The sequence below is a fragment of the Monodon monoceros genome, unplaced genomic scaffold, assembly GCF_005190385.1.
Source record: "Monodon monoceros isolate NGI ecotype Baffin Bay Population unplaced genomic scaffold, NGI_Narwhal_1 Super_Scaffold_20, whole genome shotgun sequence".
NCBI lineage: Eukaryota > Metazoa > Chordata > Mammalia > Artiodactyla > Monodontidae > Monodon > Monodon monoceros.
In genome coordinates this window covers 45,308,313-45,327,606 of record NW_021703777.1, presented here as the reverse complement: position 1 = coordinate 45,327,606, position 19,294 = coordinate 45,308,313, and the positions used below count along the sequence as shown (strand labels likewise).

The following is a 19,294-nucleotide window of genomic DNA, read 5'->3' as shown; positions in this document are numbered from 1 at the left end:
CATGCTACAACCTGAATGTACCTCGAGGACGTTATGCTAAGTGAAATAAGCCAGTCATAAATACTTGATGATTCCCCTTGTATGGTATCTAAAGTAGTGGAATTTATGGAGAAGTAGAATGGTGGTTACAAGGGCCAGGGGAGTGGCAAAAGCAGAGTTGTTGCTTAATAGGTACATAGTTTCAGATTTGCAAGATGAAAATGTTCTGGAGATCTGTTTTGCAACAATATCGGTGTATCTAACACTACTGAACTGAACATTTTTAAATTTAACATGAATTTAAAGTTAATTTTATGGTATGTGGGGCTTTTTTAAACCACATTAAAAAATGCTATGAAGGAAAAAAATGAGACTAATCAAACTTGATTCCTGGATACATGTCAATAGATGCTTGTCTCTCACACTCTATTATAAAAGAGACTGAAATAAAATCTTTATGATACTAGTCTTTATTCTTGGAAGACAATTACCAGGAAGAAGTATTCTCAACCAAACTAAGCATTTAACTCAACTATTACCTTCAAAAATATAGTTTTTTATAGTATGGTTCCTGTAAACTAGGAAGATTAAACTAAAAATGTTATATCAAAGTTTATTTGGGCTACATCTTTAAAAGATAAATATTATTTTATTGTGTGCTTTAGTGATGTCTCCCCTTTTTTTTTTTTTTTTTTTTTTTTGCGGTACGCGGGCCTCTCACTGTTGTGGCCTCTCCAGTTGCGGAGCACAGGCTCAGCGGCCATGGCTCACGGGCCCAGCCGCTCCGCGGCATGTGGGATCTTCCCGGACCGGGGCACGAGCCCGCGTCCCCCGCATCAGCAGGCAGACTCTCAACCACTGCGCCACCAGGGAAGCCCAATGTCTCCCCTTTTTAAAAAGCAAAATGAAGGTACCTGAGTTGGTCCTTAAAACATCAGATTCCAGTTACTCCATGTCCTATTAGAGGATGCTAAGTTTAAAAATAGCTCATGGCCTGCAGTCTAAACAGCAGTTGGGCAGAAGAGACGTCATTTGTTCAACAGACATTTACTGAGAGGGTACTTTGTGCCAGGATCTGGGGATAGCAAAATGAATAAGACATGGGGGTAAAGAGCACCCCCAGTGCATCTCCTGCCCCTGGGTTTCTGGTGTACCCATCTGGGAACCCACCAAGGAGGACAGAATAGCCACTCTTGAATATTGACAGGCTTCTGGTAAAGAAACTGCTTCTAGATGAAAAGGATCTGTGATGGGAGGGGAGGGTATGCATCTGAGTGGAAGATGGGCCTCTTACTCAACCATTTGCATTTATAGTAAAGAAAAAATAATGGCAGGAGAAAAGCTAATTTGGTTCTTTGTGGTCTTTTCCTTCTTTATGCTGCTTTGCCCTCACCTGGCACTTAGATGATTTCGTGGCAGGCCTGTGCTGGGGCTCTGACTTGGGACTGAGCCACAGCTCTCTCAGGATGCGGGTCTGTAAAATGAAAAATGCCATCTGCTCTCCAGATTCACTTGCACACTAGTCAGGGAGCTACAAATGTGGGATTTACAAATTATTATGGTTGTCTGCTGGAGATATTTTTAGCCTCACATTGACTCTTTTTTTTTTTTTTTTTTTTTTGCGGTATGCGGGCCTCTCACTGTTGTGGCCTCTCCCGTTGCGGAGCACAGGCTCCGGACGCGCAGGCTCAGCGGCCATGGCTCACGGCCCCAGCCGCTCCGCGGCACGTGGGATCTTCCTGGACCGGGGCACGAACCCGTGTCCCCTGTATCGGCAGGCGGACTCTCAACCACTGTGCCACCAGGGAAGCCCCTATCCTCACATTAACTCTTGCATGGCAGGCAGGCAGTGCTAGAGACGTGTTTTCTTTGTTTTTGTTCTCCTTTTTTTCCTTTCAAACACGTTAACAAACGTATTGGAAATTGTTGGGTTTTTCCTTAGAGCCTAGAGGACAGCTGTTTAAACGACCGTGCACCCTATTTGCTCGTTATGGTCAGTCTCTTTCTCCAGAGGTAACTGCTTATTAGCTCCTTAGGTGAGACTCTCCCTTTCCTTCTTACTTTCCGTTTTAAGAAATGAAAACACTGGGAGACTAAGAGAAAGTTGTAAATAAACCCTTCAGATTCTGCAGCCCACGCAAATACTTTCCAAACAGACCTCCCCCGTGGGGCTCACACCTGTGGAGAATGAGGCAGCATTCTTTTCCCCAGAGTCAGGAGCTGGTTCCCAAACTAGTCCTAAAAGGAGCAGAAGAAACATACCTGCTCCTGCCTTTTATATCCTGAAGCCTGTCCTCAAAAGCTGCCTTGCATGGGGGGAGGTAAATGGGGTGATGAGAGGGTTAATAAAAAGAAATGCCTTGTGACCCCAGGCTTGCCGTGTGACATTTTCCTGCAGGAGTTTATGCCTACTTGGCATCTCATTTAAACTTGGTTCTTTGTATGAGCAGCCAAGGGAAGACAGTGTGCAGCTTCTCCGGGCTTCCTTCTCCCCATCAAATGCTTTTCCCGTCCACGTAATGCACCTTGGGCTCAGTGTTTGCCCCTTTTCTTCAGAGCTAACCTATGTGTCTGTATCCCACTCCAGGCCATTCAGCTGTTCCAGCCGTGAAGAGATGTTGTTGCTCCAACACCATCCCAGCCCTCGTTGCGGGGTTTCGGGCTGCAAAGCAGGTGGTGGTGCCTCCATTCCCGGCAGGGGTCTGGGACCGCTGGACCCCCCCAGGCAGGCCAGCAGAACGTCTTGCCCCCGGCCCCTGCCCTCAGGAGCGCAAGGGCATCTCCCGGACACCAGGGCTGCACCGCCGAGCTCAGCCCTGCCTGCCCCTGGCCCCTCGAGCTACTGCTCACAGGCCGCCGCCGCCCAGCCCTGCACCCAAGCCGGGACCCCCAAAAATGGCGGCCACTGGCCGGCCCAGCCTCCCAGCCCCGAGCGCAGGAAGGAGGAGGGAGCAGGGACGCGGCCCTCCCCGCCCTGGGTGAAGAGGGCCCACGCGGTCCGAGAGGACAGCCTCCCCGAGGACGGCACATCGCCTGGGTGTGCGGGCCCCAAGCACTACCTCAAGCCGCAGGCCCTCCCCAGCCCGAGCAGCACTTCTGACCCGGACACGCCCCTCGGGGCCCCGGGCACTCTGGGCAGGGTCTCCCTCCGGATCTCTGGGTCGGCCCCGCTGGCCTCCCTGCCGCCTCCGGAGGACAACGACGACGAGGTGTTCGAGAGGGACCTACGCTCCACCGCCTCTTCTGGCCCCGCCTGCGAAGCGCCGCCCCCGCCCAGCTGGGAAGCCCCGGCCCAGAACCTGGACCGCTTCCCTCCGCCTCCCCCTGAAGCTGTGTGCGAGGAGCAGTGGGACAGCGAGGACTACCGGGAGCCCCACGCCAGGTGAGAGCAGCCCTCCGCCAAGTTAAGGGTCTCCCTCCCCAGGAAGAGATTTCCACACTCCACGCTTCCCAGAGCCGCCTCTGCTGGCCACTGGAGAGCCCTGTGGAGGTTTTTTAACAGGAGCCCAGCTCATGAAACTGGCACAGCTGTTCCATTTGTTGACCTTGGTGGTCGTCATTTTAGTAGTCCTTGGGCGCCGAGGTGAGGTTCATTTCTGTGGATGTGGCAGGTTCAAAGAGTCCAAATAAACAGCATCCCTCTTCCCTGCCCAGAGTTCTGAACCCGTTAAGAAATAAGGCAAAAGAAAAAGGCATTCAGAAGACAAAAAAAAAATCACTTTTATTACTGAGAGAGCTGATCCTGGAGAATATGGCTCCTATCTGAGTATAAGTGGGCCTCCTGATACTGAGCCCCAAATTAAACAGGGGTGCCCGCCTAGTCACAGGCTGTGCAAGACACACACACAGCAAGCACACGTGTGAACACGCAAGAGCAAGCCTGGAGGTAACCTTACTCTCTAAAGAAAGAGGCTGGACTAGGAATGGGCTGTGGTCGGCTTCTCTTTGCAGAGTCACTCTCTCTGTCCATAGGAAGGAATAAAAAGTAAGGCTGAAGGTCATTAACGTTTAGGGAAGACCTCTGCTTGGAAGCCAGGAGAATGAGGAAGAGGCATTTCCCAACATATACTCCCTAGGACAGCACTAAAATACGTTGTCTGATAGCACCCTTGTCGTAACTTCCCCTAAACACCACCTGTTCCCTTTCACTACCCTCTGTTCACTTTGATAAAGCTCTGGAATCCGAGAACAACATTCACCAAAACTGAATTCCTGCTACATCTGTCCCCCTTAAAAAGTCACACAACCTCCCTGTGACCAGCTAGTGGACTTAGTTGAAGGCCCTTTTGAACCCTGCCGTTTGTGGGGAATAACAACCCCAGAAACTCCTGATGTGTGTGGGAAGCTGCAGCCCTCGTGTGCAAACGTCTCCCTGCCTTCCTTCACCCTCCTGCTGACTCTTCTCTTAACCACTCTCTTTTAATACCCCTAGCAGCTCCGGCAAACTTGCCAAGGTGACAGTTGCCAAGGAAAGGCCCATCCCTGGTGCAGCCCATTTGGTTGATAGTCAGATACTGGCTTCCAGATCCCAAACTTCCATCAAGAGTTCAGAGGCCAATGAGACCAACCCACCCTCCACCACCGGTGCTCCGCCCCAGCCTGCCGGGTCTCTTAGCAAGCAGCCAAGCCCAGGGCAGCCACCTTCCATCCAGACCCAAAGCCTCAGCCACGACCCAGTCAGTGGGACTCAAAGTTTAGAAGAGAATGTCAGTTCTGGCCCTCAGAAGACCTCAGAAGACATGAGAACAGAGACTCTGGCCAAGGAAATTGTCCACCAAGACAAATCTCTGGCAGACATTTTGGATCCAGACTCCAGAATGAAGACAACTATGGACCTGATGGAAGGTTTGTTTCCACGAGATGCTAATCTGCTGAAGGAAAACAGCATAAAGAGGAAGGCCATGCAGAGAACTGTCAGCTTCCCAGGATGTGAAGCTAAGAGGTAAGTCCCTGGTCATGACCCAAAGAGACTTAAAATTGAACTCCTTCCAAGGGGGTGATGATAAGTCTAGAACTGCTTATCTGAGGTTTTCCCGCTTCCAAAGATCCTGACCCCAGACTGACATTCCATCTCAGCCTTAGGGGAATGGCTCTGACCTACCTTGAGTTGTTTGCCCAGCAACAAGTAGTAATAGTAATTAGTTTACAACCTATCGTTCACGTTCTCTGCGTCAAGCATTATATTCTTTATGTAAGCATTATCTCATTTAATGATCGCGAGAACCTTCTGAGATAGCTACCGATTTTATCTCCATTTTACAAATGAGGAAACTGAAGCAGAGAGGAATGAGAACCATGCCCAGCTGAAGTCATAGAACATGTGAGTGATGTTTTCTGCGTGCTCTCAGTGCTTATACAGTGCCCCTAAAACCTCAGCACACGTGCAGCTGCCCATTCTGCCAGAGTTGCCCTTACAGAGCCCCACACGGGTCAGTGCTGAGGGAGGGGCAGGTGGAAGTGGTGAGCACACAGGGGCCTCCCCTCGGCCGAGGTGAACATGGTCTTGTAAAAAGCGTGACAGCCTAGAGAAACAGATTGACTTACTCCGCTGACATTCACCTCTGAAGAGGTAGGGTGGGCGTCTGCTCACATCCTGAACATCAGGAAGGGGCTGAACAGGAGTGCGCCCATGGTCTTGTTCAGCCGTGGGCCTGCACCCGAAGCTCCCTGAGCAGCGCGTTCCCCGTCCTGTAACGTGCATCCCAGCGCCTGCCCACAGCTGGTGAGAGGAACGTGAGCAGTCTGTATTTTTCCTCCTTTTGATTTCTCCCGGGTTATTGCAATATTTTCTTGCATGTTTGATTTCCTTAAGGGACTACTGTGGGAGAGATTTAGAATGGTTTTTATTTTCTTTTAAATTTTCAATGAAAACTGTATGGATCAACAGTCCGGAGCTCCAGTTAGTGGCTTCCAGACTACATAAAAGCGGAGAGCATTCCATCTGAATTTGGGCTTGCATTTTAGAAATTTCCAGCTGATCCTCGCTAAATTACTAACAGGAACACAGGGGAGGGGAGAAAGGAAAGAACTGCATGGTACTTACAGGCTATCTGATAGGTTATCGGAGGCTCTCCTGATATAAGCCCTCAGCAGTCACCTTGTCCAGCCCCTCCTTTTTCAGATGTGGCAAACAGAGACTAATTGAGGAGAAGTGACTTATCCAGGGTCATGTGTTTAGCAAACACTTCTTAAGCACCTACAATGTGCAAGGCAATCCACTGGGTATGCGAGGGACCCACAGATGAGTTTCTGTGGATGTGCCAGTCGGTTCACCACGGGTGGTTGTCCTCCAATCACTCGCTATGGGAAGCCCAAAGTAATTTACAAGTACATGCTTAGAAAAGCATTTCCTGGCATTATCCATGAGAACATAGGTTTAGAAGTGAAATGGTCATGTAGCTTTTGCAGCACTGAGAGCTTCCTAAAGAATTGCAAAAGGATGGCATCGCCATCTTCTGGTAAAAATGAGCATTGTCCTTGTTGTACATGAGACTGCGCCAATAGCCACTGTGAGGTTTAATCAGATAGATGTCCAAGAAGCCTATTTGTGAGGCAGTGGATATATGTTGGGGGGGGGGGGGACTATATCAGAAGACCTTTTCCCCATCTTTTCAATTAACTGGATTAATATGCCTGTATTGTTTGGAGGAATAACCCCAGCAAGCGGGAAACTAGTAAAAACACCTTTTTGGTGGTTCTTTATTCCATAGTAAAATGATGGTCTAGATGTTAAACAATGTCACAAGATTACCTCTCCTAGAGAACCTAATTATGTTCATAGAGTCATTTATTCAGTGAGTAGGGCTTTACCTATAGAGTATGAAAGGCAGCTTGACTATAGTAAAACAAAGAGCATAGTTATTCAGGTTTCCAACTTCTAGTTTGTTCTCCAGCCTTGAAATCCCCCTGCTGTGTAATCAGTGAGTAGATTTTACATCTTGTATCCGTTCACTGTTGACCAGCAAGCTCCAAATTCCAGGCTTACATAGAGCCTCAGGCTTACATGAAAAGGAAAACTGGTAGGTGTGCAAGCAACAATTACAGTAGACGTCAGAAACATTATGGGTAACATGGAAGAGGAGTAGGAAGTAATTAACCTAAAACCTGAGACTTGTGCAGCACCTTGAAAATACTTTCACAGTGACTAAGTCGAGGCTCCCTGTTGTCTTTCTGTGAAACAGGGAGTCAGTATCATTCTATTTATCACAAAAGGAGAAACATGCAGAGAGGTTAAATGTCCGTAGTCCTGACTCCCACTCCCCTTCCCAATATTGCCCTTGGTGGTTTTCCATCCCGAGTATGCTGGCTTCAAGAGCCCCACACGTTAGTAGGCAGTCACTAGTAAATACCTATTAGTCCATCCTAACTTCTGGGAAGATACTGAATATAATTTTTTTACACATTTCCGAATGGACAAACGTATGGTGAAATTAAGCTGCGTGTGGCTGTACTTTTTGTTCTTTCTGACCCAGGAGTGAAGACAAGGAAGCAGCGGGCATGTTGGTCAACTGTCCTGTCTACTACAGCGTGTCTGCTCCCAAGGCCGAGCTTCTGAACAAAATCAAAGCTATGCCAGAGGAGGTGAATGAGGAAGAGGAGCCGGCAGACATCAACGAAAAGAAGGTAAGGAAAGAAATGGGGGGCTTCCCTGGTGGCGCAGTGGTTGGGAGTCCGCCTGCCGATGCAGGGGACGCGGGTTCGTGCCCCGGTCCGGGAAGATCCCACATGCCGCGGAGCGGCTGGGCCCGTGAGCCATGGCCGCTGAGCCTGCGCGTCGGGAGCCTGTGCTCCCCAACGGGAGAGGCCACAACAGTGAGAGGTCCGCGTACCGCAAAAAAAAAAAAAGAAATGGGGGCCTTTGTTCTGCTCCCCGCAGAAAGATAGTCGAGGTCCTAGCAGGGTTATTGGCCCCTTACAGCAGGAGGGGAAAAGGCCTGTCACATCACCAACCTCGCCAGACCATCACGAGATTCTCGACTTGCAGGGCACTTGGAGCAATTGCCTCACAGCTCTCCTGTTATTTTTGTTTTTACAAATGACAAAAGTGAAGGTTAGAGGGATTAAGGTATTTCCTACAAGTCACATAGCTGCTTCCTGGTCTAACACAGGGACCCCAACACCGTTCTAAGGCAGCTGACCAGCCAATGTCAGTGGTCTGCATAATTTTCATTTCATGTTTCGTGGTCAAAAGGAAAACTAGAAAACCTAGAAACTCTAAGGAAAGAGAGACCGATTGTCAAAAGACACTTCCAAGAAAAGGAAGTGTTCCTCTTTAGATTTTCCAACTCTCTTTGTCATACCTCAATAAACAGCTTGAAAGCACAGTATTGGAACTTAGTTGTTAGCATTTGCTGCTCCTACAGAAATTTTAAATGTAAAGCATTTTAAGAATGATCATACGCCATGGAGATCTAAGCCTGGCTGTGCCCAAAGGGGAGAAAGTTCTTGCCCGGCTGCTTTCCCTACAGCCCCAGATGGGTTGCCTGCCACTGTGCTCACAGCTCTTCATACAACTCAGGCCTACATGCTGAAAAGGAAAGGACTCTGTTAAAGCTTGCCTGATGCTGAGCTGGGAATGTAAGGGCTTCTCAGTGGTGCCAATTCCAGGAGAAACTTTCTTACGTGATTTCTGTTTTGTTTATTCTATAATATGTGTCCTAAGCTCTCTTGTTTATGTGTTGGAATGAGATCACAGGATATAGACTGTGGGAGCAGGGAGCAATGGGGCAGGAGGATTGAAGGATTTTAGAAGCACCTCCGTCAGTGGTATTCTTCTCCCTTCTACAGTCCCAGCCTCGTTGGGCTCACAGTGCATGGCTGACATGCTGATACAATGCAGCTGCTGTTCGTAACGCATGCTCTCCCAGCCCAATTTCCCCATGTACACGCCTGCTTCATAGCACGCCTCCTGGCTCCCACTTAATGGGATTGGGGGGAAAAACCACATTGCTATAGTCTGTCTACATTTATCCCAAAGAGGGAGCTATAATAAACACCATTGTAAGTACTAAGTTGCCAGGACATCTTTTTTTTTTTTTTTTTTTTTGCGGTACACGGGCCTCTCACTGCTGTGGCCTCTCCCGTTGGGGAGCACAGGCTCCAGACGTGCAGGCTCAGCGGCCATGGCTCACGGGCCCAGCCGCTCCGCGGCATGTGGGATCTTCCCGGACTGGGGCACGAACCCATGTCCCCTGCATCGGCAGGCAGACTCTCAACCACTGCGCCACCAGGGAAGCCCTGCCAGGACATCTTTAACTGAACATTTTACAGTTTTTTGTTGTTTTGTTTTTTGCACGTAGACATACCCTGCTCTACAGTAGCAGTGTGGCAAACTACTTGTTTTTTTCCTCCCCATCTTAATTTTACTTTTTAACTGCTTTTTCATCACTTTATTATCACCCTCTCACTCTGAGGATTATGTGGCAAGAAGTATTTTTAGCCTGAGAACACGAAGGAATAAGAGGATTAATCCTCACAGGAAATGACAGTAGGTACCATTTGTCAAGCATTTCTTAATCCCGGATGTGGGCTATGGTTTTTTTTACTTAGTGCCTTATTAGCTTCTTTACACAAAACTGCTCTGATGCCAATATTGTCACATTTTACGCTGAAGTAATCAGAGTGAGCCAGGACAAGAAGAGAAGGAGGGGGGACACTCAAGACAAAGGGAACAGCGTGGGAGAAGAGGTAGTTGTGTGAAAAAACATGGAGAGCGCATATGTATTGAAGAAAGATACTTCCAGGAGGTCTGTTATTTGGGAATGCATTATAAAATAAAGTCTCATGATTAAATTAGAAATTACCAAATTTAGAGAATAACAAAGAAAGGCCATGAATGGCAGGAGACAAGGCTGGGGGGATCCACGGGGGCAGGTCATGGAGGTCACGTGGGGCTTTGTCTGAAATGCCAAAGAGTTTGGATTTTACCGTGTGGTAGTGGAGAACCCTATGAGATTTTTTGTTTTAAGCAACTACAGGTTTATTAACGTGTAATAGAATTTGTGTCACTTGCATTTACATATCTGATCTGGAAAGAGAGAAAATATGCAGGCTTTAATTGATGTTGTTGAAGGCAACTATTAATATATTCAGTGTGAAGTTGAAAATGCAGTTCTCTTCCCAGTATATAACAAGCTTTTATGTTCCCTAAGGGTGGTTTTGTATATAACAAGCTTTTATGTTCCCTAAGGATGGTTTTAAAACATGATGCTTGGACAAGATGGTTCTAAGGCAGAGTGTAGCCTTCTACCAACTTCTGCAAAGTAATAATTTGTTGCCTAATGTTTAAAGTTAGTAAACCTAAGATGTATTTCTACGCGTGAAACTAAGAGTGAATGGAAACTAGAATCCTGATTTATTAATATTTTGAAACTAGCATTTCCAATCAGTTCTACTTTAATATACTTTTATATATCCTAGATGATGAATTGTAATATTCCAAGTAAATATAAGTATTACTTAAAATATAAAACAATCACTCTCTGAACTTCTGACATACATAAAATCTAAAGACAGTTTAATACTTAGGGCTTTCAATTCTTTGGCTAAACCTGCCATATCTATTGGGCAAAAATCTGCCTAACCAGATCTCATGATTCTCTATTCTGAAGGCCAAAAGGCTTTGGCTTAGAGACTTAGTGGAATATTTCAAAAGGCAAAAAAATCTGTTATTCCTCAGAACTGGCTTTCCCCACAAGATCATTAGTGACCCACATGGTTCTCAGCTGCCTGTTTCCGTCGCTTTTGCTTTATTCTTAAAGTTTTCCTCTGGTCTGTCTTCAGCCTGAAAAACTTCCTTTAGCATTTCTTTTTTGAAGCATTTGTCTGCTGGTGACAAATTCTTTTAGTTTTCCTTCATCTAAGAATGTCTATATTCTGTTGTCATTTCTAAAGCATTTTTACTAGATATGGAATTCTGGGTTGACTATTCTTTTTCTTTTAGCACTTTAAAAATGTCCCATTTCTTCTTGCTTCCATGGTTTCTGATGAGAAACGCACAGCCGTTGAATACTTGTTCCTCCTATATGCAATGTGTTGCTTTTCTCTGGCTGCTTTCAAATTTTTTTATCTTTGATTTTCAACAGTTAGTTTGGTTATGATATGTATGGGCCTAACTTTCTTTGATTTATCCTGTTGGGGTTTACTAAGCTTCTTGATTCTGTAAACTTATGTCTTTCTTTCACTAAATTCAGGATGTTTTTAGCCAGTATGTCTTCAAATACTTTTTTACGTGCTAATCTCTTTCCCTCCTTTTGGGACTCCAGTGACACAAATGTTAGACCTTTTGATATTGTCCTGCAAATCTCTGAAACTTTGCTCATTTTTTTTTTTTAGGGCTTTTTTATTTTTGATTATTTATTTATTTTGGCTGCTTTGGGTCTCTGTTGTTGCACGCGGGCTTTCTCTAGTTGCGGCGAGCGGGGGCTATTCTTCATTGCAGTGCGCGGGCTTCTCACTGCAGTGGCTCCTCTTGTTGCAGAGCACGGGCTCTAGGCACGCGGGCTTCAGTAGTTGTGGCTCGCAGGCCCTAGACTGCGCAGTCTTCAGTAGTTGTGGCATGTGGGCTCTAGGGTGCTCGGGCTCAGTAGTTGTGGCGCACGGGCTTAGTTGCTCTGCAGCATGTGGGATCTTCCTGGACCAGGGCTCGAACCCGTGCCCCCTGCATTGGCAGGTGGATTCTTAACCACTGCGCCACCAGGGAAGTCCTGTTATGTTTTTTAATGTTTTCTGTCAGTTCATTCAGATTGGATAATTTCTATTGATCTATCTTCAGTTTCACTGACTTTCCTGCCTCTATTCTGCCAGTGATTTTTTTTAAATTTTCAGATATTATAGTTTCCAGTTCTAAAATTTCCATTCACTTTTTTTGTAGTGTCTGTCTGTTCATTTCAAGAGTGTTTACTTTCACCATGGAGCATAGCTACAAAAGCTATTTTAAAGGCTTTTATCGTCCTGTTCGGGTTATCTCAGGGTTAGCACCTGTTGGTTGTCTTCCCCTGAGAGCTGTTCACATTTTACTGGTTCTTTTCATGCTGGGTAATATTGTACCTGAACATTTTGAGTGTTATGGTGTAAGTCCTGGGTTCTGTGAAAATCCTCTGAAGAAGGTTGATTTTTTGTTTTGTTTTAGCAGGCAGCCTAGTTAGGTTCAGGCTACAAGTTCTGTCCCACCTCTGGCTGTTGGTTCCAGTGTCAATTCAGTTTTCAGAGCCTCTGCTGTCTTATATGTGACTGTCCTACACGGCACCTTTCAGGGCTGAGCCTGGGACTTGGGTGAGTTGTTCTGTCACAGTTCAGTTCTCAAAGCCGTTGCCGTGCTGCTTTGGGTCTGTCCCACACACGTGCAGCTCGAGGGTGAGCCCGGACCTAAGGCAGTTCAGACACCGAATTAGGGGGTCTCCTTTTCCTGCTCTCTCCTGTCCAGTATTCCACCTGACCCCCCCACCCCACTCCCAGCTCCCAGCGGCCCCTTTACCTGGTCCTCTGGCTGGAAATAGGACAAGTTCTTGTGGTGTCACGGCAGCCTGCACGGCCGTGCCATTCTGCACAGCTGGGACTATCCTCAGTAGAGAAAAATAGTGCGGATTCCCCTCACACTCTTCGGTCCATGGGGTCGTTGTCCCCGTTCCTCTGGACAGAAAGAAGGGTGTTCTCTTGGGGTGTTAAGTGCCTGTGCCACCACTGCACCGTGCACTCTGCAAGGAGAGTCACTTTGCGGGGCAGGGCTGGGAAAGGGGGGGGGGGGAAGGAGAGAGGGAGGAGGAAGAAACAGGATTCCCCCACCTGCTTTATCTCACAGAAAGCAGCATTTTTGCTGCCACACCCTCTGTGCAGTTCAGCATTGAGGCTATTTCCAGGGCAGAACCAGAACATAAAAGGGGAAGAAGCAGGAAACTCACCCCTGTTCTGGGTCGTACTTCAGGCGTGGCTCCCCTCCCCGGCGCACTGCCACAGCTAACCTTGCAGAGCCCTCTTCAGGGTCCAGGGGTGTTCGCTGTAGGAGGGAGGGGAGAGAGGCTGGCGTGGGCTCCCGCCATCTGGCCACCATCAGTCCCTCTCCCGGGGGTTTACCAGCGGGGAGGGAGATGCGGTGGATTTACATTTAGGGAAGCTGTGCATGCAGCGAGACGGGAGGAAGAGAGGGTAGTTGGGAGGGAGTTACAGCCGCCTGGGCCAGGAAGCAACGAGGCGGGCCTAAGGGAGCTGCGGTAGGAGCAGTGAGAAACAGATGGATTTAGTTTTTTTTTTTAAAGGAAGCAAAAGGGACAGAATCCGGTAGCAGATTGGACACGGAGCATGGGAGAGAGGAAGGAGGAGGGCTGGCTCCCGAGTTCCTGGCCTCGGTGACTGTGGTAACAGACATAGGAAAAACAAGGAGGTCATTCGGGGAGGGAGGAGGATGTTTTGTTGAATTTAAAGAAATTTAATAACATTTCTTGTATGTCAGAGATTCCTGTCCCCCAGAACCAAGAGACTGAACAACTTTCTGGTCACAAGCCTTCCCGAGAGGAAATGAGAACCACCCCTGACAGAGAATGTGCTAGGGACTATCTGAAGTGGCAGTGAGGCCCCCGCAACCTTTCTGCTTTGATAGGTCACACAACGTGGGATGCAGGTTTTCCGGTCCTTCCCACAGAAACCTCCCTGTATCACCCCTAGACATTTTCATCTTATTCTGTCCTTCCTTGTCGCCTGAAGCCCAGAGTACACATCAGCTCCTGTACAGACAGGCTTCTGGTTCTTCTGCCCCTGTTGATGTCTTTGAAAACCAAAACAGAGCAGGTGCCAAGCGCTGACCCCGCTGTCCTGGGAGCGCACAAGGACCACTGCACACCTCGTATCAAGGGGGTAGCGGCCAGCACGTGCTGAGGAAAGAGACAGCAAGCATCCAAACTAAAAGCCGCTCCTCATTTCTGAAGAAGGTGGCAGAGTAGAAGGGTGAGCTCACCTCCTCTCTCGGAAACACCGCAGTCACAACCAACTGCTGAACAGCCATCCGTGAAGAAGACTGGCACCTACAAAAAAAGACACTTTACGTTCAAAGACACAGAAGCAGCCACAACAACACGGTAGGAGGGGCGCTTTCGCGACATAATCAAATCCTATACCCGCTGTGTGGGGGACCCACAGACCGGAAAATAATTATATCGCAGAGGTTCTCCCGTAAGAGTGAGAGTCCTGAGCCCCACGTCAGGCTCCCCGGCCTGAGGGCCTGGCATCGGGAGGAGGAACCCCCAGAGCATTTGGCTTTGAAGGCCAGCAGGGCTCGTGTGCAGGAGCTCCACAAGACTGGGGGAAACAGAGACTCCACACTTGGAGAGTGCACGTAAGGTTTCACGTACACTGGGACACAAAACAAAGCAGTAACTCCACAGGAGCCTGGGCTGGATCTACCTACGAGTCTTAGAGGGTCTCCTGGGCGGCAGGGGTCAGCTGTGGCTCACTGGGGGCAGCAAGGACACTGGTGGCAGAGTTCCAAGAGAAGAATGATCGGCCTGAGCTCTCTGGGAGGTTGCCATTTTGGCGTCAAGACCTGGTGCTACCCAACAGTCTACAGCCTCCAGTGCTGGAACACCTCAGGCCAAACAAGCAGCAGGATAGGAACACAGCCCCATCCACCAGCAGATAGGCTGCCTAAATGTGTACTGAGCTCACAGCCACCTCTAAACACCCCCTGACGTGGCCCTGACCACCAGGGGAACAAGACCCAGCTCCCCCCACCAGTGGGCAGGCACCAGTCCCTCCCAACAGGAAGCCTGCACAAGCCCCAGGACCAACCTCATCCACCAGAGGGCAGACGACACCAGAAGCAAGAGGAGTTCTGATCCTGCAGCCAGTGGGAAGGAGACCCCAAATAACAGAAAATTAGACAAAATGAGATGGCAGAGAAATATGTTCCAGACAAGGGAACAAGATGAAAAAAAAAAAAAAACCCACAGGAACAACTAAATGAAGTGGAGATAGGCAACCTACCTGAAAAAGAATTTAGAGTAATGATATCAAAGATGATTCAAAATTTCAGAAGAGTGGAAGCACAGATCAAGATGAGACAAGAGATGTTTAACGAAGAGCTAGAAGATTTAAAGAACAAAGAAACAGACGAACAATACAATAACTGGAATGAAGAATACACCAAATGGAATCAATAGCAGAATAATTGAGGCAGAAGAATGAATAAGCATGCTGAAAAACAGAATGGTGGAAATCACTGCGGCTGAAGAGAATAAAGAAAAAATGAAAAGAAATGAGGACAGCCTCAGAGACATCTGGGACAACATTAAACAAACCAACATTTGCATTATTTGGGTCCCAGAAGGAGAAGCGAGAAAGGGCCTGAGAAAATATTTGAAGAGATTATAGCTGAAAACTTCCCTGACATGAGAAAGGAAACACTCAAGTCCAGGAAGAGCAGAGAGTCCCATAGAAGATAAATGCAAAGAAGAACATGCTCAGACACATATTAATCAAACTGACAAAAAAAGACAAAGGAAAAAATACTAAAAGCAACAAATAACATACAGGGGAATCCCCATAACATTATCTGCTGATCTTTCAGCAGAAACTCTACAAGCCAGAAGGGAGTGGCATGATATAAAGTGATGAAAGGGAAGAACCTACAACCCAAAATACTCTACCCGGTAAGGCTCTCATTCAGATTTGATGGAGAAATCAAAAGCTTTACAGACAAGCAAAAGCTAAGAGAATTCAGTACCACCAAACCAGCTTTACAACAAATCCTAAAGGAACTTCTCTAGGCAGTAAAGAAAAGGCCACAACTAGAATCAAGAAAATTATGAATGGGAAAGCTCACGGTATGTAAAGGCAAACATAAAGGTAGGAAATCATCCACACACAAATATGATATCAAAACCAGCAATCGTGAGCAGAGTACAAATGCAGGATATCGGAAATGCATTTCAAATTAAAAGACCAGCAACTTAAAACAATCTTGCACATACATAGACTGCTACATCAAAACCTCATGGGAACCACAAACCAAAAATCCACAGTAGATACACACACAGAAAAGAAAAGCAATCCAAACACAACACTAAAGATAGATATCAAATCACAAGAGAACAAAAGAGGAAGGGAAGAAAAAAGATCTTCAAAAACAAATCCAAAACAATTAACAAAATGGCAATAAGAACATACATGTTGATAATTACCTTAAATGTAAATGGATTCAATGCTCCAACCAAAAGACATAGACTGGAACGAAATAATGCCATTTGCAGCAACATGGATGGACCTAGAGATGATCATACTAGGTGAAGTAAGTCAGACAGAGAGACAAATATCATATGATATCACTCATGTGGGATCTTAATTTTTAAAAAATGAGAAAAATGAACTTATTTACAGAACAGAAACAGACTGACAGATATTGAAAACAAACTTATGGTGACCAAAGGGGAAAAGTGGGGGGAAGGGATAAATCAGGAACTTGGGATTAACATATACACAGTACTATATATAAAATAGATAAGCAACAAGGACCTACTGGTATAGCACTGGGAAATCTACTCAATATTCTGTGATTAAACTATATGAGAAAAGAATCTAAAAAAGAATGAATATATGTATAACTGAAATACTTTGCCGTATACCTGAAACTAACACACCACTGTAAATCCACTATACTCCAATAAAATTAAAACGAAAAAACAAACAAAAAAAACCCAACAGGGTCTCCAGAGGAAAGACTGAATGGGCTAGACTCTGAACCTGATGGCTGTTCAGCTGTGTCAAATTCTTTGACCCGTCCTTACCCATCAAACCCTGCTCGCTTGGTGGCTGCCCTTCCAGCACTGCTGACCCATAACCTTTAATTAAAGCCAGGACTTGGACATTTCAAGGATATTATGAACCCTGCTTAGATTGAAGGAGCCTAAGAAAATTAGTGCACCGAGTTCAGTGGAAACTCAGAGGAAGAGTTCTCCCCCCTCTTCACCACTCACCCCATGTGAGGACAGACTTACCCTTACTGGTTTAAGCTCATTTGCAAATTAAAAACCATCACATCTATTTCATAAAATGCCAGCTACTGAGAGCCATAATGAGGATTTTTAGAATGGAGTTCCAGAAATGACACAATATTAGTTTCAAAAGAAGTCATACTTATAGGAGTAATGGAAAACATGAAGCTGTTGCCTTTTCTTTCTACTCTTTGGTTTTTATAATTCCTTTTGTAGAAAGTATACTACTCAAGATGTGAGGTTGAAATGGATCCCAAAACGTTGGAATAAGCAGGCGGCTTTTCCTGAGGCTGAAGTGATAAGAATGTTGTTGCTTAGTTAACTAGCTCTTGGATTTGGCATAACCTGGTTTTCTATAAGAAAGTACCCTCTGGTAACATTCAGAGTGGCAAGCCTAGGAAATGCAAGCTACGAGGCTTAAAAACTCCTGGGCTGACTTCACGTTGATGTCAGTCTCTCTCATCGTCTGTCGAAGACAGGAATGGTGACATTTGACTTGTGGAACCCTGTCCAGCAGGGATATTGGGAGATGTAACAGCAAGTACTATTTATTTTCCCTCCTTCTCTCCATTCCAGTATCCCTGCCATTCTCTTCCTAGGAACAGAGAGCACAGTGCAAGATCGTCACCCCCGCTGGGCATTTTCCTGGAGGTATCTAGCAGGTTATTTTGCAGGCAAATACCATAGCTGCCAGCCAGAATTGTTGTTTAGAAAATGATGAGTCTTCCAGGGGAATATAAGGAAAATTAAACAATATTCTCTCCCACCTGCATTTTTCTGAGCTCAGACTCTTCAGTTAAGGAATAATATATACTGTACATTTTTTTTCCACTACTAAAATTGTCTTTTGTATCCACTTTGTCTTAACTGCTTGTAGAAAGCCAAAGATTATAACCCATAATGAGTCGGTGCAGCAGATGGGAATGTTTTAAGCCCCCTTCAGTCTCTGGGATTAGGCGAGTTGAGAAGACAGTAAGATGTCACCATTAAAGCCAGAACTTGAACATTTCAAGGACCTTGGGAACCTTGCTTAGTTGAAGTACCTCTGGTAGTCCAGCTCCAAGGTGGGGGCAGATGGTGGAGAAATAAATATTTTCCTTATCATTGTGATTATTGTATTCTCTGGTGCACATGTTGAAGAAACAGTACACAAAGCTGTCAGTACCCTTCAGTTTGGTTATTCAAAAATATTTCTTTTTCCCTTTTTTTCTTCCTTGCTTTAAAATGAAGATTTATTCTAACGTAGAAATTGTGACCCTTTGTTTTCTTCCAACTGAATTCACACAGCTTGGGTTTATGTATGTATACACACACACACACACACACACACACACACATATAAATTCTGAGCTGGAACCTTGTTAGTGGTAAAGAAGTAGGTTTTAACCAAAAAAAGATGATGTTCTTTTTCCATATGGCTACCTCAGGCGAAGAGAAAAATGACTAAAGAGCCATGGAGCCTAATTTCTCTTGCAACAAAGTAAGAGTCGACGCTTCATACAAATGAAGTCAAAGTTGAAACCATTAAGACCTTACTTCATTCCTTCAGTTAAGCATACTGGGTATTTGTGTAATCCTGTTTCATAGTATGGAGATTTGTAAGTAAGGTGGCAGATTACATAGCCCTGCTCACTGGAGACAGTGGGACTGAATTGTGAATAAAGGTCTCATGAATATTTACAATGGTTGTACAAGGGTGGCCCCAAAGTCAGGCTGCCTGAGTTCATGGCAGCCCCACCCACCAGCGTAGGTGTCTTAGCCTCACTTCACCTCCCTAAGTCGAAGTTTCCTCGGCTAACGCACTATGCGGCTAAAGTAGTATCTACTACAAGACAGCTGGGAAGACCAGGTGAGGTAATCCATGGACTTCCTCGCAGTGTTCGGCTCATGGTATTTCCTCCACGAGTGGTATCTGTGACTAATACTCAGCTCTGTGATCTTAGGCAATTCCCTAATTCCTTTGACTCTTGTCTGTTCCACGTGTTAAACAAGAATATTTACCCTGCCTGCCTACGGTATTGTTGTGAGGATCAAATGAGAACACGTATTGAAAAGACTTTTAAAAGTGAGTAGTTAACAAACCAGTTGGGAAGAGAGCGCTGTACACAGCACGACACAACTGGAAAACATTCCGAGGCAATGTGTAATCACGCATTGGCCTGTGAGGACTGAACAGGTTCAGAGAAGGCAGTTGTAGACATTCAGGGAAAGGAAGGAAGACTGTGGCCTTATGTTGGGGGCAGTCCACGCAGAGTGGAGGGGGGCCTCCAGCTGAGCCTCGAAGGTGAGACAGGAAGGATGCAGCTGGGAGAAGTGGATCCTGCCCTCACTTACCA

At 46.3% G+C, this 19,294-nt stretch overlaps 1 protein-coding gene across 3 annotated transcripts in view; it reads left to right on the top strand.

Annotated features, from left to right (window-relative positions):
• SHROOM3 (shroom family member 3) overlaps positions 1 to 19,294 on the top strand; it is a 249,965-nt gene that overhangs the window by 225,364 nt on the left and 5,307 nt on the right. For 2 of the 3 annotated variants that reach the window (XM_029234658.1, XM_029234657.1), the window contains exons 6-8: positions 2,567 to 3,361; positions 4,412 to 4,921; positions 7,452 to 7,602. In XM_029234658.1, the coding sequence (XP_029090491.1) occupies positions 2,567 to 3,361; positions 4,412 to 4,921; positions 7,452 to 7,602 (1,456 nt within the window). The remainder of the gene's footprint in view (positions 1 to 2,566; positions 3,362 to 4,411; positions 4,922 to 7,451; positions 7,603 to 19,294) is intronic. The other variant, XM_029234656.1, reaches the window with a different exon arrangement.